Raw genomic sequence first — 10,724 nt, forward strand, 5'->3', positions numbered from 1 at the left:
GCCAGCCGGCGCTAGGCCGAAGCGCTGCCGATCATCCCAGCAGCGCGCCACAACCGTGCAAGACTGGACTAGGCAAAAGAGGCAAAAGAAATCCAGAACACTTTCTTCTCGCCGAATCGGGTAGTTTAGAAGGGCACATGAGGTGGTTTACCTCAATTGGTATTCCCGATGATCCCCACATTCAGTTTTTTCGTCCAAAACAACCTTGCACGCAACGTTAATTTATTAAAAATAGTTTTGAGAACCATAAGCGTCTTTCAATTTATGTCAAGGATAAGTTTTCAAACTAGGGATATCTAGCGTGAGGTAGCAGGACCGGTTACGGAGTCAGACATTCCAGAGTAGCTGCCACAGTCAATTCCTTGCCCCGCAGTTCTGACTGCGATCCAACCATTCCACGTTCTCTGCTCTGCGGAATTCAAATTTACCCTGACAATATTTAACTCCGTGTATTTTTGAAAATACTTCACTACTATAGCTAGGAGGAGGAGCCCTATTTGCAATTTCGGGGCCAGTGCACTACGACGCGGGATATTTACTACGTGAGTACTGAGCTACTCACTGAAGAGTACTTTAGTATAGGAAAGAGATTTAGTACTCTTTCACAATCAGTTACTGCAATTTAGCGGCTATAATACCTATTAGAAAACTTTCTACTAAAATAAAACGCTAAATATGTATATCTAGTAGGGTGTTAAGAGTTGAACTAGGCGCCGATTTTTGGCTGATTCAAGTTTCGGCATGCCGAACTATATGATTTTCTGGGCCGGCGCCTAATCCCGTATTCCCCCCAGGCTGTGGGATAACTCACTGCATAATTACAAATATTAATAAGGGTTGCGCAGGGATTACAGTACATTACGGGAATATACTCGTTCATCCATGATTATTCAAATCGAACAACGAAGTATAGAAAGATTTGGACACACGAGTATGCAACGGGAACGAGAGTGCGATATGTAAGTGGTGGAGACATTTATCTTCGCCCTACTTCAGGCTTTTTTTCATTGGGTAGGTACTAGGTAGTGGGTATGAACAAGTGTCGTCAGGATATGAATTGGATGGATGGACGATAGGAAGCCTATCTCACTCATTTCTAGGTATTGCCAAAAGAGGGGTCATATACGCTCCATAGGAATCAACAAATGCACTCGCTACATACACCTTGAACAAAAGATTATTCATAGTGTGCACCATGACGTATAGGTGGACCAAAATGTATGTATATAGAGGTAAGGAAAGACATCCTTCGTCAGTAATTAAAGAAAGAAAACTTAGCCCCTAAGCCTTTGCAGCCTTTACCTTCGCAGCCTCCGCCGCTGCATGGTTCTGCGCAATAAGCTCCTCATACTGCTGGGCATTATCTATACCCAAAGGCATTCCGTTTGCCTGCAAGCCCTGCTCATTCATATATTTTTTCCTGACCTCCATAGCCTTCTTCCACGAGTCACGAGCCTCCATACGGCGTTGCCATGCCTGTACATTCGGATACGGGGCAAGGGGGTCCGGGCTTTCGAGCAGCAAGTCAAGGCGGTTGTTCCAAGGCATAAAGGACAAGTCAGCATAGGTGCACTTGTCACCGACAAGCCACTGCTTGCCTTCAAGGACACCGTTCAGAACTTCCAAAACTCGGCGAACTTGATTCTGATAACGCTCGATGACTGAGGGGATTTTCTCATGGTGAAGGACAGTGAACCTGCAGACCAAGAAGAAGCCCTTAGTGAATATTCATGGTGGGACGGGAAAATTGCTTGGGAAGCATACCATCCAGCTTGCCCATAGTACGGGCCCTGACCACTGACTTGGAAATGAAGCCACTGATTTAGCAGATGCCTCTCATGCAGACTGTCGTATGTCAGTTTCTTCTCTTTATCGTATACCTCCTCTAGGTAATGCACAATAGCGCCGGACTCCCAGAGAGTCAGACTGGTATTTGGATCCTCGATAGCTGTTTCCAACTCAGCTTCTAGCAAGAAAGAAGAACGAGCGGGCTTGTATCTGGCTCTTCTTACCCGGAACTCGACCGTTAGGATTAACATTGATGAAGGGCGGCCTCTTGACATCGTCGAACTTGAATGAATTAATGACATAAGGGACCTCAAGCTCATGAAGAATCGTGACCACCTTTCCATAGAGATTTCGTTAGCCCTGAAACATCATGATTCTTGAGATGATTAATTGCAGGGTTGGATACTCACCTTCCACGGATTTGGACCCGAGGCTTTTTTAATAGCCAAGTCAGCTGTCAGTCTACACACAATGGCATTTATACCTGATCAAGGACAACTTAGAGCTTGACTTACGAGTCAGCCAAACAATGATGGGCTTGATCGTCATTGCTTATTTTGAGCGGGAGATGAAAGCTAAGTAATTTTTCAAGTACGTCAATTTTGAGAAGTTCAGTCTGGTATGATGATGTCCGATGGATCGAACCAAGTAAACTGCTTTTGCTGCTCTTGACAACATATCATAAACGGCCGGGGTTGGCAGGTTTCTTAAATACATCTATGAAACCAGCTACTCGGGAAGCACAACCTACAATAGGAAATAGTCACCGCCATCCATGAGAGGAGCTTCTGTCATGTTAGCTTATCAATCACGCTAGCTTAACAAAGCTGATGGTCGGAAAAAGGAGACCGGGGGCCAAAGCCCAACGCATTAGTTTTTGCGGCGACAATAATTCGCGTTCGGGTTCCAGGAAGCCGCCCGGCAGGAATGTCGGAGCGGCCTGTGTTCTCCCACATGTTGTCGGAAAACAAGTTGGATACAATTGCTACATCCTGGCCACGTTGGACTCGGAGGAGGCGCATCCAAAAAGTCTCCTAGTCGCTACTTGTACGGCAAACCCTGGAGCTGAAGTATTATTCACTCCAATCCGGTAAAAGTTGCTTGCCAATATACCGGCAGCTGTTCAGCTCAACCTCCGTACTCCGTCCATCGTACATCGTAGGATTCGTGCCGCAGGATTCTTTTTCCGCATTGCCAACTGCTTCAAGGGAATCAACCAGTAAACCGTCAAGCCGGCAATAATTGCAAATTTGGAAGCCTCAAACGTGGCTCGAAGGATTTGAACAACTCCAAAAAGTTTGATATAAAAGTACTAGGTCAAGCTGTGGAAACTGATCTTGCTTCGATCTACTTGATACTCCGTACTCCGCGCGAATACCAGGGATTTAGCCAACATCCTGCGAAATTGATTAGCAAACGTTGATAGAAGAACCCATTGTCTGAAGACTTACCAGTGTCGTTGCAGCAGTTTGCCTGCTTTCCACGGACCTTCTGCACTTTGAACAGGTATCTGTGAAACGTAGGACAGCTACTACTATTATATGTATGTATTGTGCTCTATAAAAGACGGTGAATACAGAGCGCCAGAGAGGTAGGTACTATACATTACCAGATTACTCAGGCAGCTCTGTTGTATTATTCAACAGGTGGTCATACGTAGCGTATAAGAAACTAAAGGTTAAGGTGCAATGAATATATCTACGTATCTCCGAGTTTTTTAGCAAGTTAGTAAATAATTAACTTGGTGGCTGTGTTCGACTCCGAAAAGCGGCGGAGCTTTATTTAAATAGTTTGCAACCCCTCCACCAAATCTTGTTGTATGACACACATCCCACATCCCACCTCCCACCCCCGCCTCACCATCAACCTCCCTGTCAAGTCCCATATCGCTGCCCTCATAGCTCCATCCAATCGCTCCAGAGATTTCCTCCGCCGTGTGCGCCCAACGAGGCAAACATTCGACCAGGAAAATTCAGCGCACCATGGGGATCCCGTTCCTCGTGTCGATCGATTCGCAAACCCTATCATCCCTCTCATCCCCCGCCTCCGCAACAGGTCTCACTCTGACACAGATCTCCTATTTCGGTCGAGTTCTCCTCAAAGCATGTAGTCTGGATCGTGCTATTGCATTTATTGGACGTTCCTCTTCTCTTCTGGATATCTACATTGATGCAACTGCCATCGAATCTGCCGGGGACGTAGTTGACATCCTCAACGCAGGCGCGTCAAAAGCCTTGGTTACGCCAGCCCAATTGGACACCTTATCAACGGAACAGGCGGTCCCCTCGTCGAGGCTAATCGTTTATCTCTCATCTGCGAAGGAGGTTACGGAGCTGCAGAGCTGGGTTGCGGAGAGTGTTGAACGGAGGAATATCGGTGTCCATTGCGCACTTTCTCCGGCCATAGATGCCCTCGTGTCAGAACTGGGTGATAAAGGCATTGTCAAGGAAGTTTACCGGTCGTATGACGGCGGCGCGGCGGCTATACAGGCGACTTTGATTTCGAGTCAGGCGGAAAATGCTGTCAATATTGTTCCATCAACAGCCATATCCCTTGATAAGGATGACGCATCTTCTCTCGCAAAGCTTCTGGTTGCAAGGGCCACCCCAGACGCTACTACAGGTCTCTATACTACAGTAGTGACGGATGAGAGGGGAATTGCATTAGGCCTGGTTTACAGCAGTGAAAATAGTATTTCCGAGGCGTTGAAGACGGGCACTGGTGTGTACCAGAGCAGGAAACGCGGCCTCTGGTACAAGGGTCAATCGAGTGGGGATACACAAGAATTGGTCAGAATTGATTTCGACTGTGATAGTGACTGCTTACTCTTTGTTGTAAAGCAGAAAGGGAAAGGTATTTTTTATGATTTTGGTTTATGATTTTGGCATTATTTTGGCAGGTACTCCGTCGTACTAACATATTCTCTTCATTTAGGATTCTGTCATTTGGGAACAGCCAGCTGCTTCGGCCAGTACAGAGGGCTGTCTCGTCTTCAGAAGACCCTACAAGCTCGTAAGGAGGATGCACCGTCTGGTTCTTACACTGCTAGACTCTTTAATGATCCGAAGCTCGTTCAGGCGAAGATCATGGAGGAGGCTGAGGAGCTGTGCAATGCTACTTCAAAGGAGGAGGTAGCATTTGAAGCAGCTGACCTATTGTATTTTGCTTTGACCAAGTGTGTCGCTGCTGGCGTGACCCTAGAAGATATCGAGAGAAATCTTGATCTGAAAAACCTGAAGGTGAAACGCAGACGAGGCGATGCCAAACAAGGCTGGGCTGAAAAAGTTGGCCTTTCATCGGCAAAGGAAGAGCAAAAGAAAACCGTTGAACGTGCCACAGATGGTGATAAAGCTATGGGCGATCCTACTCGCAAGATTGAGATGCAGCGCATTGTGACTGCAACTGCCACCCAAGAGACTATAGAGGACGCTTTGCAACGCCCGTCGCAAAAATCAAATGACGCTATCGTGGCTCTAGTTAAACCAATCATTGAGGACATTCAGAAGAACGGGGACGCAGCAGTCTTGAAATATACTCACAAATTTGAAAAAGCTACCTCGCTCACCTCTCCCGTCCTGAAAGCGCCATTCCCAGAGGAGCTGATGCAGATTAGCCCAGAGACTGCCAAGGCGATTGATGTGAGCTTTGAGAACATCCGCAAGTTCCACGCTGCGCAAATGGATGACAAGCCATTACATGTCGAGACAATGCCTGGTGTCATTTGTTCACGATTCTCTCGTCCAATCGAGAGAGTTGGCCTGTATGTCCCCGGTGGAACGGCAGTTCTCCCATCCACCGCAATGATGCTTGGTGTTCCCGCCATGGTAGCCGGATGCAAGAAGATCGTTCTAGCCTCCCCACCACGAGCCGACGGTAGCATCTCGCCAGAAATTGTATACATCGCGCACAAAGTCGGGGCAGAAAGCATTGTGCTTGCCGGTGGCGCGCAGGCAGTCGCGGCCATGGCGTACGGAACCGAGAGCGTCAGCAAGGTCGACAAGATCCTAGGCCCGGGCAACCAATTCGTAACCGCCGCGAAGATGTTGGTTTCAAACGACACCTCAGCCGGTGTCAGCATTGACATGCCAGCAGGCCCCAGTGAAGTTCTCGTCGTCGCTGACAAGGATGCTAACCCGGCCTTTGTCGCCTCCGATCTCCTTAGCCAGGCAGAGCACGGTGTCGACTCCCAAGTTATCTTAATCGCTGTTGACCTTGATGACAGCCATCTGAAAGCGATCGAGGATGAGTTGCACGCGCAAGCTATGGCTCTGCCACGCGTAGACATCGTACGCGGTGCCATTGATCACTCCGTCACCTTTGTCGTCAAGGATGTCGAGGAAGCTCTTGCATTGAGCAATCGGTATGCGCCCGAACATCTTATCTTACAACTGAAGGATGCAGCGGATGTTGTTCCCCTTGTCCAAAATGCGGGCAGTGTCTTCATCGGCGAGTGGACACCAGAGAGCGTTGGAGATTATTCGGCTGGTGTCAACCACTCTCTTCGTGAGTTTTCCTATATAAAATTATTCTTTCTTTTATCATCATCATCACTATTGCCACGCATCTCCCTTCTCCCATCTTCTCCCACCTCACCTATGCGTAAGCTAACCACATTTTTCCGTCTCTTTAGCAACCTACGGATATGCCAAGCAATACTCTGGCGTCAACCTCGCCTCATTCGTCAAACACATCACCAGCTCCAATCTCACAGCTGAGGGATTACGCAATGTGGGCGGGGCGGTTATGCAACTGGCGTCAGTGGAAGGGTTGGATGCCCATCGTCGCGCTGTCAGCATTCGCATTGACCACATGAATCGTGCTAAGAAATGAGAAACGCAAGTCCTTTTTTGACTTGATGCCTGGGCATATGTGATAATGTGGCTATTAGCTTTTCGGCATATCTCGTTTTTACTTTCCGGGTGGCTCTTTTATTTTCTCTTTGCTCTCTCTAGCATTTCTTTTATTTATTATGAACTATCTTCTTTTCTTCTTCTCGGGTCGTGACTAGATGGGTGGGCAAGGGAAAAATGATATTTAAAAAGGAGGTACCAGGAAACGAGAAAATATAAAAGCTAGTGGGATGAAAAACATGGGAGGTAACGGCGATGAATTGATTTATATTGTGAGCCATTGGTTTTATAGATAATTAACTATTGCCAAAAATGGTAACGTTAACTATTCATATTGTTCAGAAAAGTGACTGACCAGTAGGCATTTTACTTTTGACACTTTTGATATTGATATGAGATAATATCCCGTATAGAGCCTAAGTCTGCACAGACTACGGAGTACGGAGTACATCCTAACTGTTGGCAGCCTGTCTACGGAGTACTCCGTATATAACTAGGGCACGGCGCAGCATGCCGAAGCCAAGGAGCCGAACGGTAACGGCTGAAAATGCCGAGGTCCAAATAATCCCAATCTTCAACAACTCCAGCCCTGTCTCTAGTTACAGCCTTCCCGTGCGCGCAAGAGCGATAGTTACCTTTTATTTTATTTCTCTGCCGTTCTGACTTCCACTCTCCGTTTCAATCTCTCTCCCTTGCCAAATTTCTTCTATCTCGATCTCGATCTGTCAGTTAACCCAGATTGCGGAGTCCCGAAACCAATTCCGTTCCCCCCCCCACAGAGCCTCAAGCTATTTATTTATCTGCGCCCACCGAATTCGCGGTCGATATATTGTGTATCTACTACGTACATACTCTTCAAAGAAAAGAGAAAAGGAAAACAAGAACCCGATATTATTATAAAATATGAAGCCCGAAGGCCGCACATTCATTATATCAGGCGGGTACGTTTTGAAATACCCGCAAAAATTGTCATATTTGCAGCTCCGCTAAAATTATCTGCCCATGCAACTCCATTCCTCCATCCAAAAAATGAAAATAAAAAAAAATCCAAAGCTAACACCATTAATTAAACCCACAGGTCCTCCGGCCTCGGTCTCGCAACCGCCGTCGCCCTCCTCACCCAGGGCGCCAACGTCTCGCTCCTAGACCTCAACCCACCCCCCTCCGAGATCTCCCCCTTCCTCGCAACCCCATCCCGCACCCTCTATACACGCACAGATGTCTCCAAAACCGAAAGTCTCCAGCATGCCATTGATGCCACAGTCTCCTGGATCTCCACATCCACCCACGCACCCCTGGGAGGCGTCATCTGCTGCGCAGGCATCGGGTACGGCGAGCGCGCGCTGCCCCGGCAGGATCCGAGCAGCGGTAGTGTAAAGACGATGTCCATTGAGGCCTTCGATAGGGTCATTGCTATCAACCTGCGCGGCACGGTGGATCTGATACGACTGGCGCTGCCGCATATGGCGGCTGTGGAGGCCCAGGGGGATGATGGGGAGCGGGGCGTGGTTGTGGTTGTGTCCAGCGTGGCGGCGTATGAGGGGCAGGTTGGGCAGTTGGCATATTCGGCGAGTAAGGGCGCTGTGGCTGGGCTTGTGCTGCCGCTGGCGAGAGAGGTGGGGAGGTCTGCGGGGATTAGGGTTGTCGGAGTTGCGCCGGGGGTGTTCCAGACGGGGATGACAGTGAAACCGAGGAAGAGTCCGTCTGGTGGTGCTGGAGGCGAGAAGAAGAGGCCGGGAATTGCGGAAAAGAGTGGGGCTAATAGTGGGATGATTGAGTATCCTATGCGGATGGGGAGGCCGGAGGAGTTTGCGGAGTTTGTGTTGGGATGTGTGAGGAATGGGATAGTTAATGGGAGCGTGTTTAGGTTGGATGGGGCTGTTAGGATGCCGAGTAGACTTTGAGTTGAGTGGTGCAGGAAGTCGGGGGACTTTGTAAATATATTTGAAGGTATGTAATTTCAGGATGATGATTCCCTACCCGTTTCATATTTATCGACGCCTAGTTTGGTCGCCTGCCAGTGCATAGTTATGTCATACTATTTCAATATCTGCGCCTGCCGTAAACCCTAACATGAATCTTTTGTCTATAACCAATTCAGTAAGATATCTTCCCGCCATAATCAAACAGAAACAGAAGCAAAGAGGGGAAGGGAAATTAAAGGAATGATTAAACAACCGAAAAAAAAAAAAAAAAAAAAAAAAAGATACAAAAATCCCACCTCATTTCTTCCGTTCCCTAATCTTCCATTTGATCCCATACTTATTAACTCCGCCAACCGAATTCTCCATCTTCGCCCGTTGCCGATCCAGTTCCTGCTCAGCTGCAACGAGCTCTTTATGCTGTACCCGCAGTGCCTCGACCTTCTTCCTTCGTACCTCTGTCGCTCTCTTTTTCAATCTCCTTGCAGCCAACATCTCCCTTCTAGCCCATTCCTCGGCTTCAATCTGCTTCTTGGACTTCTGCGCCTGTTTTTGTTTCTCCCCAAACGAAGCCTCCCCTTTTTCGGACCGTCCCTCGTCACTATCGCCGTTTTCGTCCTCCATATCCCCCCTCTCAATCCATAGCCGTCTCTGTTCCTCTAATGAATCTGCGAATACAATCTTCCTCCCAGTGTCCCCCTGAAGTACCCCATTCATCCCATCCTGTAATCTGACCTCCTGCTCCACCCCTTCCAGCTGCCTCCTCACTTTCTCCCCGACAACCCGTAGATATCCTGCATCCTGCGTCTTAAGTAGCTTAATCGCCTCATGACTGAGCGTTGAAGTTTCCGAACCCCGGGCACCATGGCGACCTTGTTTATTCGATTTTTCTGACATCATGCCAAAGGCGAACTCGTCCGGGTTACGATCCCGCGCCTTCTCGCGCAGTCGTTGTAGTTTGGCCTTCTTGACATTGTAGTCGCGGGCGCGGAGAGAATAGTCCTGTAGGAGGGTACCTCGTTAGAGTCTTTTAATTATTCGGCAAATAGGCATGACAGGCATATATAGAAGGCTGTGTTCACGTCGTATTTGTTTCCTAGGACGATGCTTTGACAAGGATGAAATTCTCACCTTGTGTTTCTCGAGGATACCCCATTTCTCGCGGCTGCTGATCTGAGCCCGCTCACGATGCGGCCGCCGTTGAACGGCATTTCGCATGGAAGACATGCTTGCGGCGGTGGTATATTTTTCTTGGTCAGAGCTGGGAGGAGGGTGTTGCGCTCCCAGGAGCGATTAGACAAACGGCGACGGCGATGCTACTGCTGTAGCCCTAGCAAACAATAAAATACGTTTAAAAGCTATGGAGAGGCTGAAAGAACAAGAGATGCTGTGCAAATATGCTCCCTGCAGTATTATTGGAGGCTGTCGTGTCAGTATGTTGGGTTGAGGATGGTCGGTTTCTTTGCGTGTTGGTGAGCTTTTGCCAGTTTTAGTCTCGGAGCAGAAAAAAGGTTCGAAGTTTCCCGCCGCCCGCAAATCCCAAACTCAACCAACCCAACCTCCACGTAGCAACCAGGCGCAATACTCACCCACAGAAGAACCCCATAACAGCGCCGCCCAACACCCAATTACACTGTGTTTCTGAACGAAAGCTACCCTAGATGCATTGAGAACATCTGGAAACTCAAATTACTGCTCATTTGTCCGCCCTGACCCGGACCCCCTGTCCTACAATGGCCGCAAGCCAGACGACCTCCGCAGCCACATCCGCAACTCCGCCGTCCCCCGCCTCCACAGCACCACCTCCAGACCTAAACCTGCGGAATCCGTTGCCATTATCTGCTACACAGGAAGCTCAAGTGAGAGATATATATTACAAACGGGTGAGAGGGTATTGCGCGCCGGAAATAAAAGGTGAGGTCGTAATTTCTGCGAACGAAAAAAAGAGAACCAGATATTTCATATCTCAAAATTGCTCCTACATTTCAATTGCACATTCGCAGACTATCGGATATGTTTATTTCTACATTCTCACTACGTCTTTTTGCATGCACAATTCTCTTTCTTGCGCCCTTAACCTCATCAATGGCATGCGTATTCCACCACACCCCACTACTTCACCCTTGCTTCAGCCACCACATTTTACCCCCCCCCCTCCCCCCTG

General features: G+C 48.4%; 5 protein-coding genes across 6 annotated transcripts in view; 3 read left to right on the plus strand and 2 right to left on the minus strand.

Annotated features, from left to right (window-relative positions):
• Positions 1-926: 926 nt before the first annotated feature.
• Positions 927-3,525, minus strand: BDCG_04927 (glutathione S-transferase). The gene is made up of 6 exons (XM_045420570.1): positions 3,240-3,525; positions 2,304-3,185; positions 2,199-2,221; positions 2,013-2,124; positions 1,765-1,948; positions 927-1,696 (listed from the first exon to the last, which is right to left on the minus strand). The coding sequence occupies exons 2-6, from the start codon at positions 2,335-2,337 to the stop codon at positions 1,282-1,284; spliced, it is 768 nt and encodes a 255-aa protein (XP_045276655.1). The 5' UTR covers positions 2,338-3,185; positions 3,240-3,525; the 3' UTR covers positions 927-1,281.
• An 86-nt stretch (positions 3,526-3,611) lies between these two features.
• Positions 3,612-6,998, plus strand: BDCG_04928 (histidine biosynthesis trifunctional protein). Its single transcript, XM_045420571.1, has 3 exons — positions 3,612-4,641; positions 4,723-6,291; positions 6,419-6,998. Exons 1-3 carry the CDS (start codon positions 3,771-3,773, stop codon positions 6,616-6,618), a joined length of 2,640 nt encoding a protein of 879 aa, XP_045276656.1. The 5' UTR covers positions 3,612-3,770; the 3' UTR covers positions 6,619-6,998.
• Positions 6,999-7,007: 9 nt separating this feature from the next.
• Positions 7,008-10,101, minus strand: BDCG_04930. Of its 2 annotated transcripts, XM_045420573.1 has the most exons (3): positions 9,692-10,101; positions 8,860-9,562; positions 7,008-8,724 (listed from the first exon to the last, which is right to left on the minus strand). In XM_045420573.1, exons 1-2 carry the CDS (start codon positions 9,785-9,787, stop codon positions 8,861-8,863), a joined length of 798 nt encoding a protein of 265 aa, XP_045281058.1. In that variant the 5' UTR covers positions 9,788-10,101; the 3' UTR covers positions 7,008-8,724; position 8,860. The 2 variants fall into 2 exon arrangements, with proteins under 2 accessions (XP_045281058.1, XP_045276658.1); XM_045420574.1 differs by having other exon boundaries at positions 7,215-9,562; positions 9,692-10,054.
• BDCG_04929 (amyloid beta-peptide binding protein) lies at positions 7,125-8,766 on the plus strand. The gene is made up of 2 exons (XM_045420572.1): positions 7,125-7,579; positions 7,717-8,766. Exons 1-2 carry the CDS (start codon positions 7,542-7,544, stop codon positions 8,540-8,542), a joined length of 864 nt encoding a protein of 287 aa, XP_045276657.1. The 5' UTR covers positions 7,125-7,541; the 3' UTR covers positions 8,543-8,766.
• A 139-nt stretch (positions 10,102-10,240) lies between the features above and the next one.
• The window catches only part of BDCG_04931 (uncharacterized protein), a gene marked incomplete at its 3' end in the record, with an annotated part of 894 nt that continues 410 nt past the window's right edge, over positions 10,241-10,724 (plus strand). Inside the window, exon 1 of the mRNA XM_045420575.1 lies at positions 10,241-10,474. Within this exon, the coding sequence (XP_045276659.1) occupies positions 10,294-10,474 (181 nt within the window). The 5' untranslated portion in view covers positions 10,241-10,293. The remainder of the gene's footprint in view (positions 10,475-10,724) is intronic.

The sequence above is a fragment of the Blastomyces dermatitidis genome (assembly GCF_000003525.1).
Source record: "Blastomyces dermatitidis ER-3 genomic scaffold supercont1.5, whole genome shotgun sequence".
In the NCBI taxonomy this organism is placed as follows: Eukaryota; Fungi; Ascomycota; class Eurotiomycetes; order Onygenales; family Ajellomycetaceae; genus Blastomyces; species Blastomyces dermatitidis.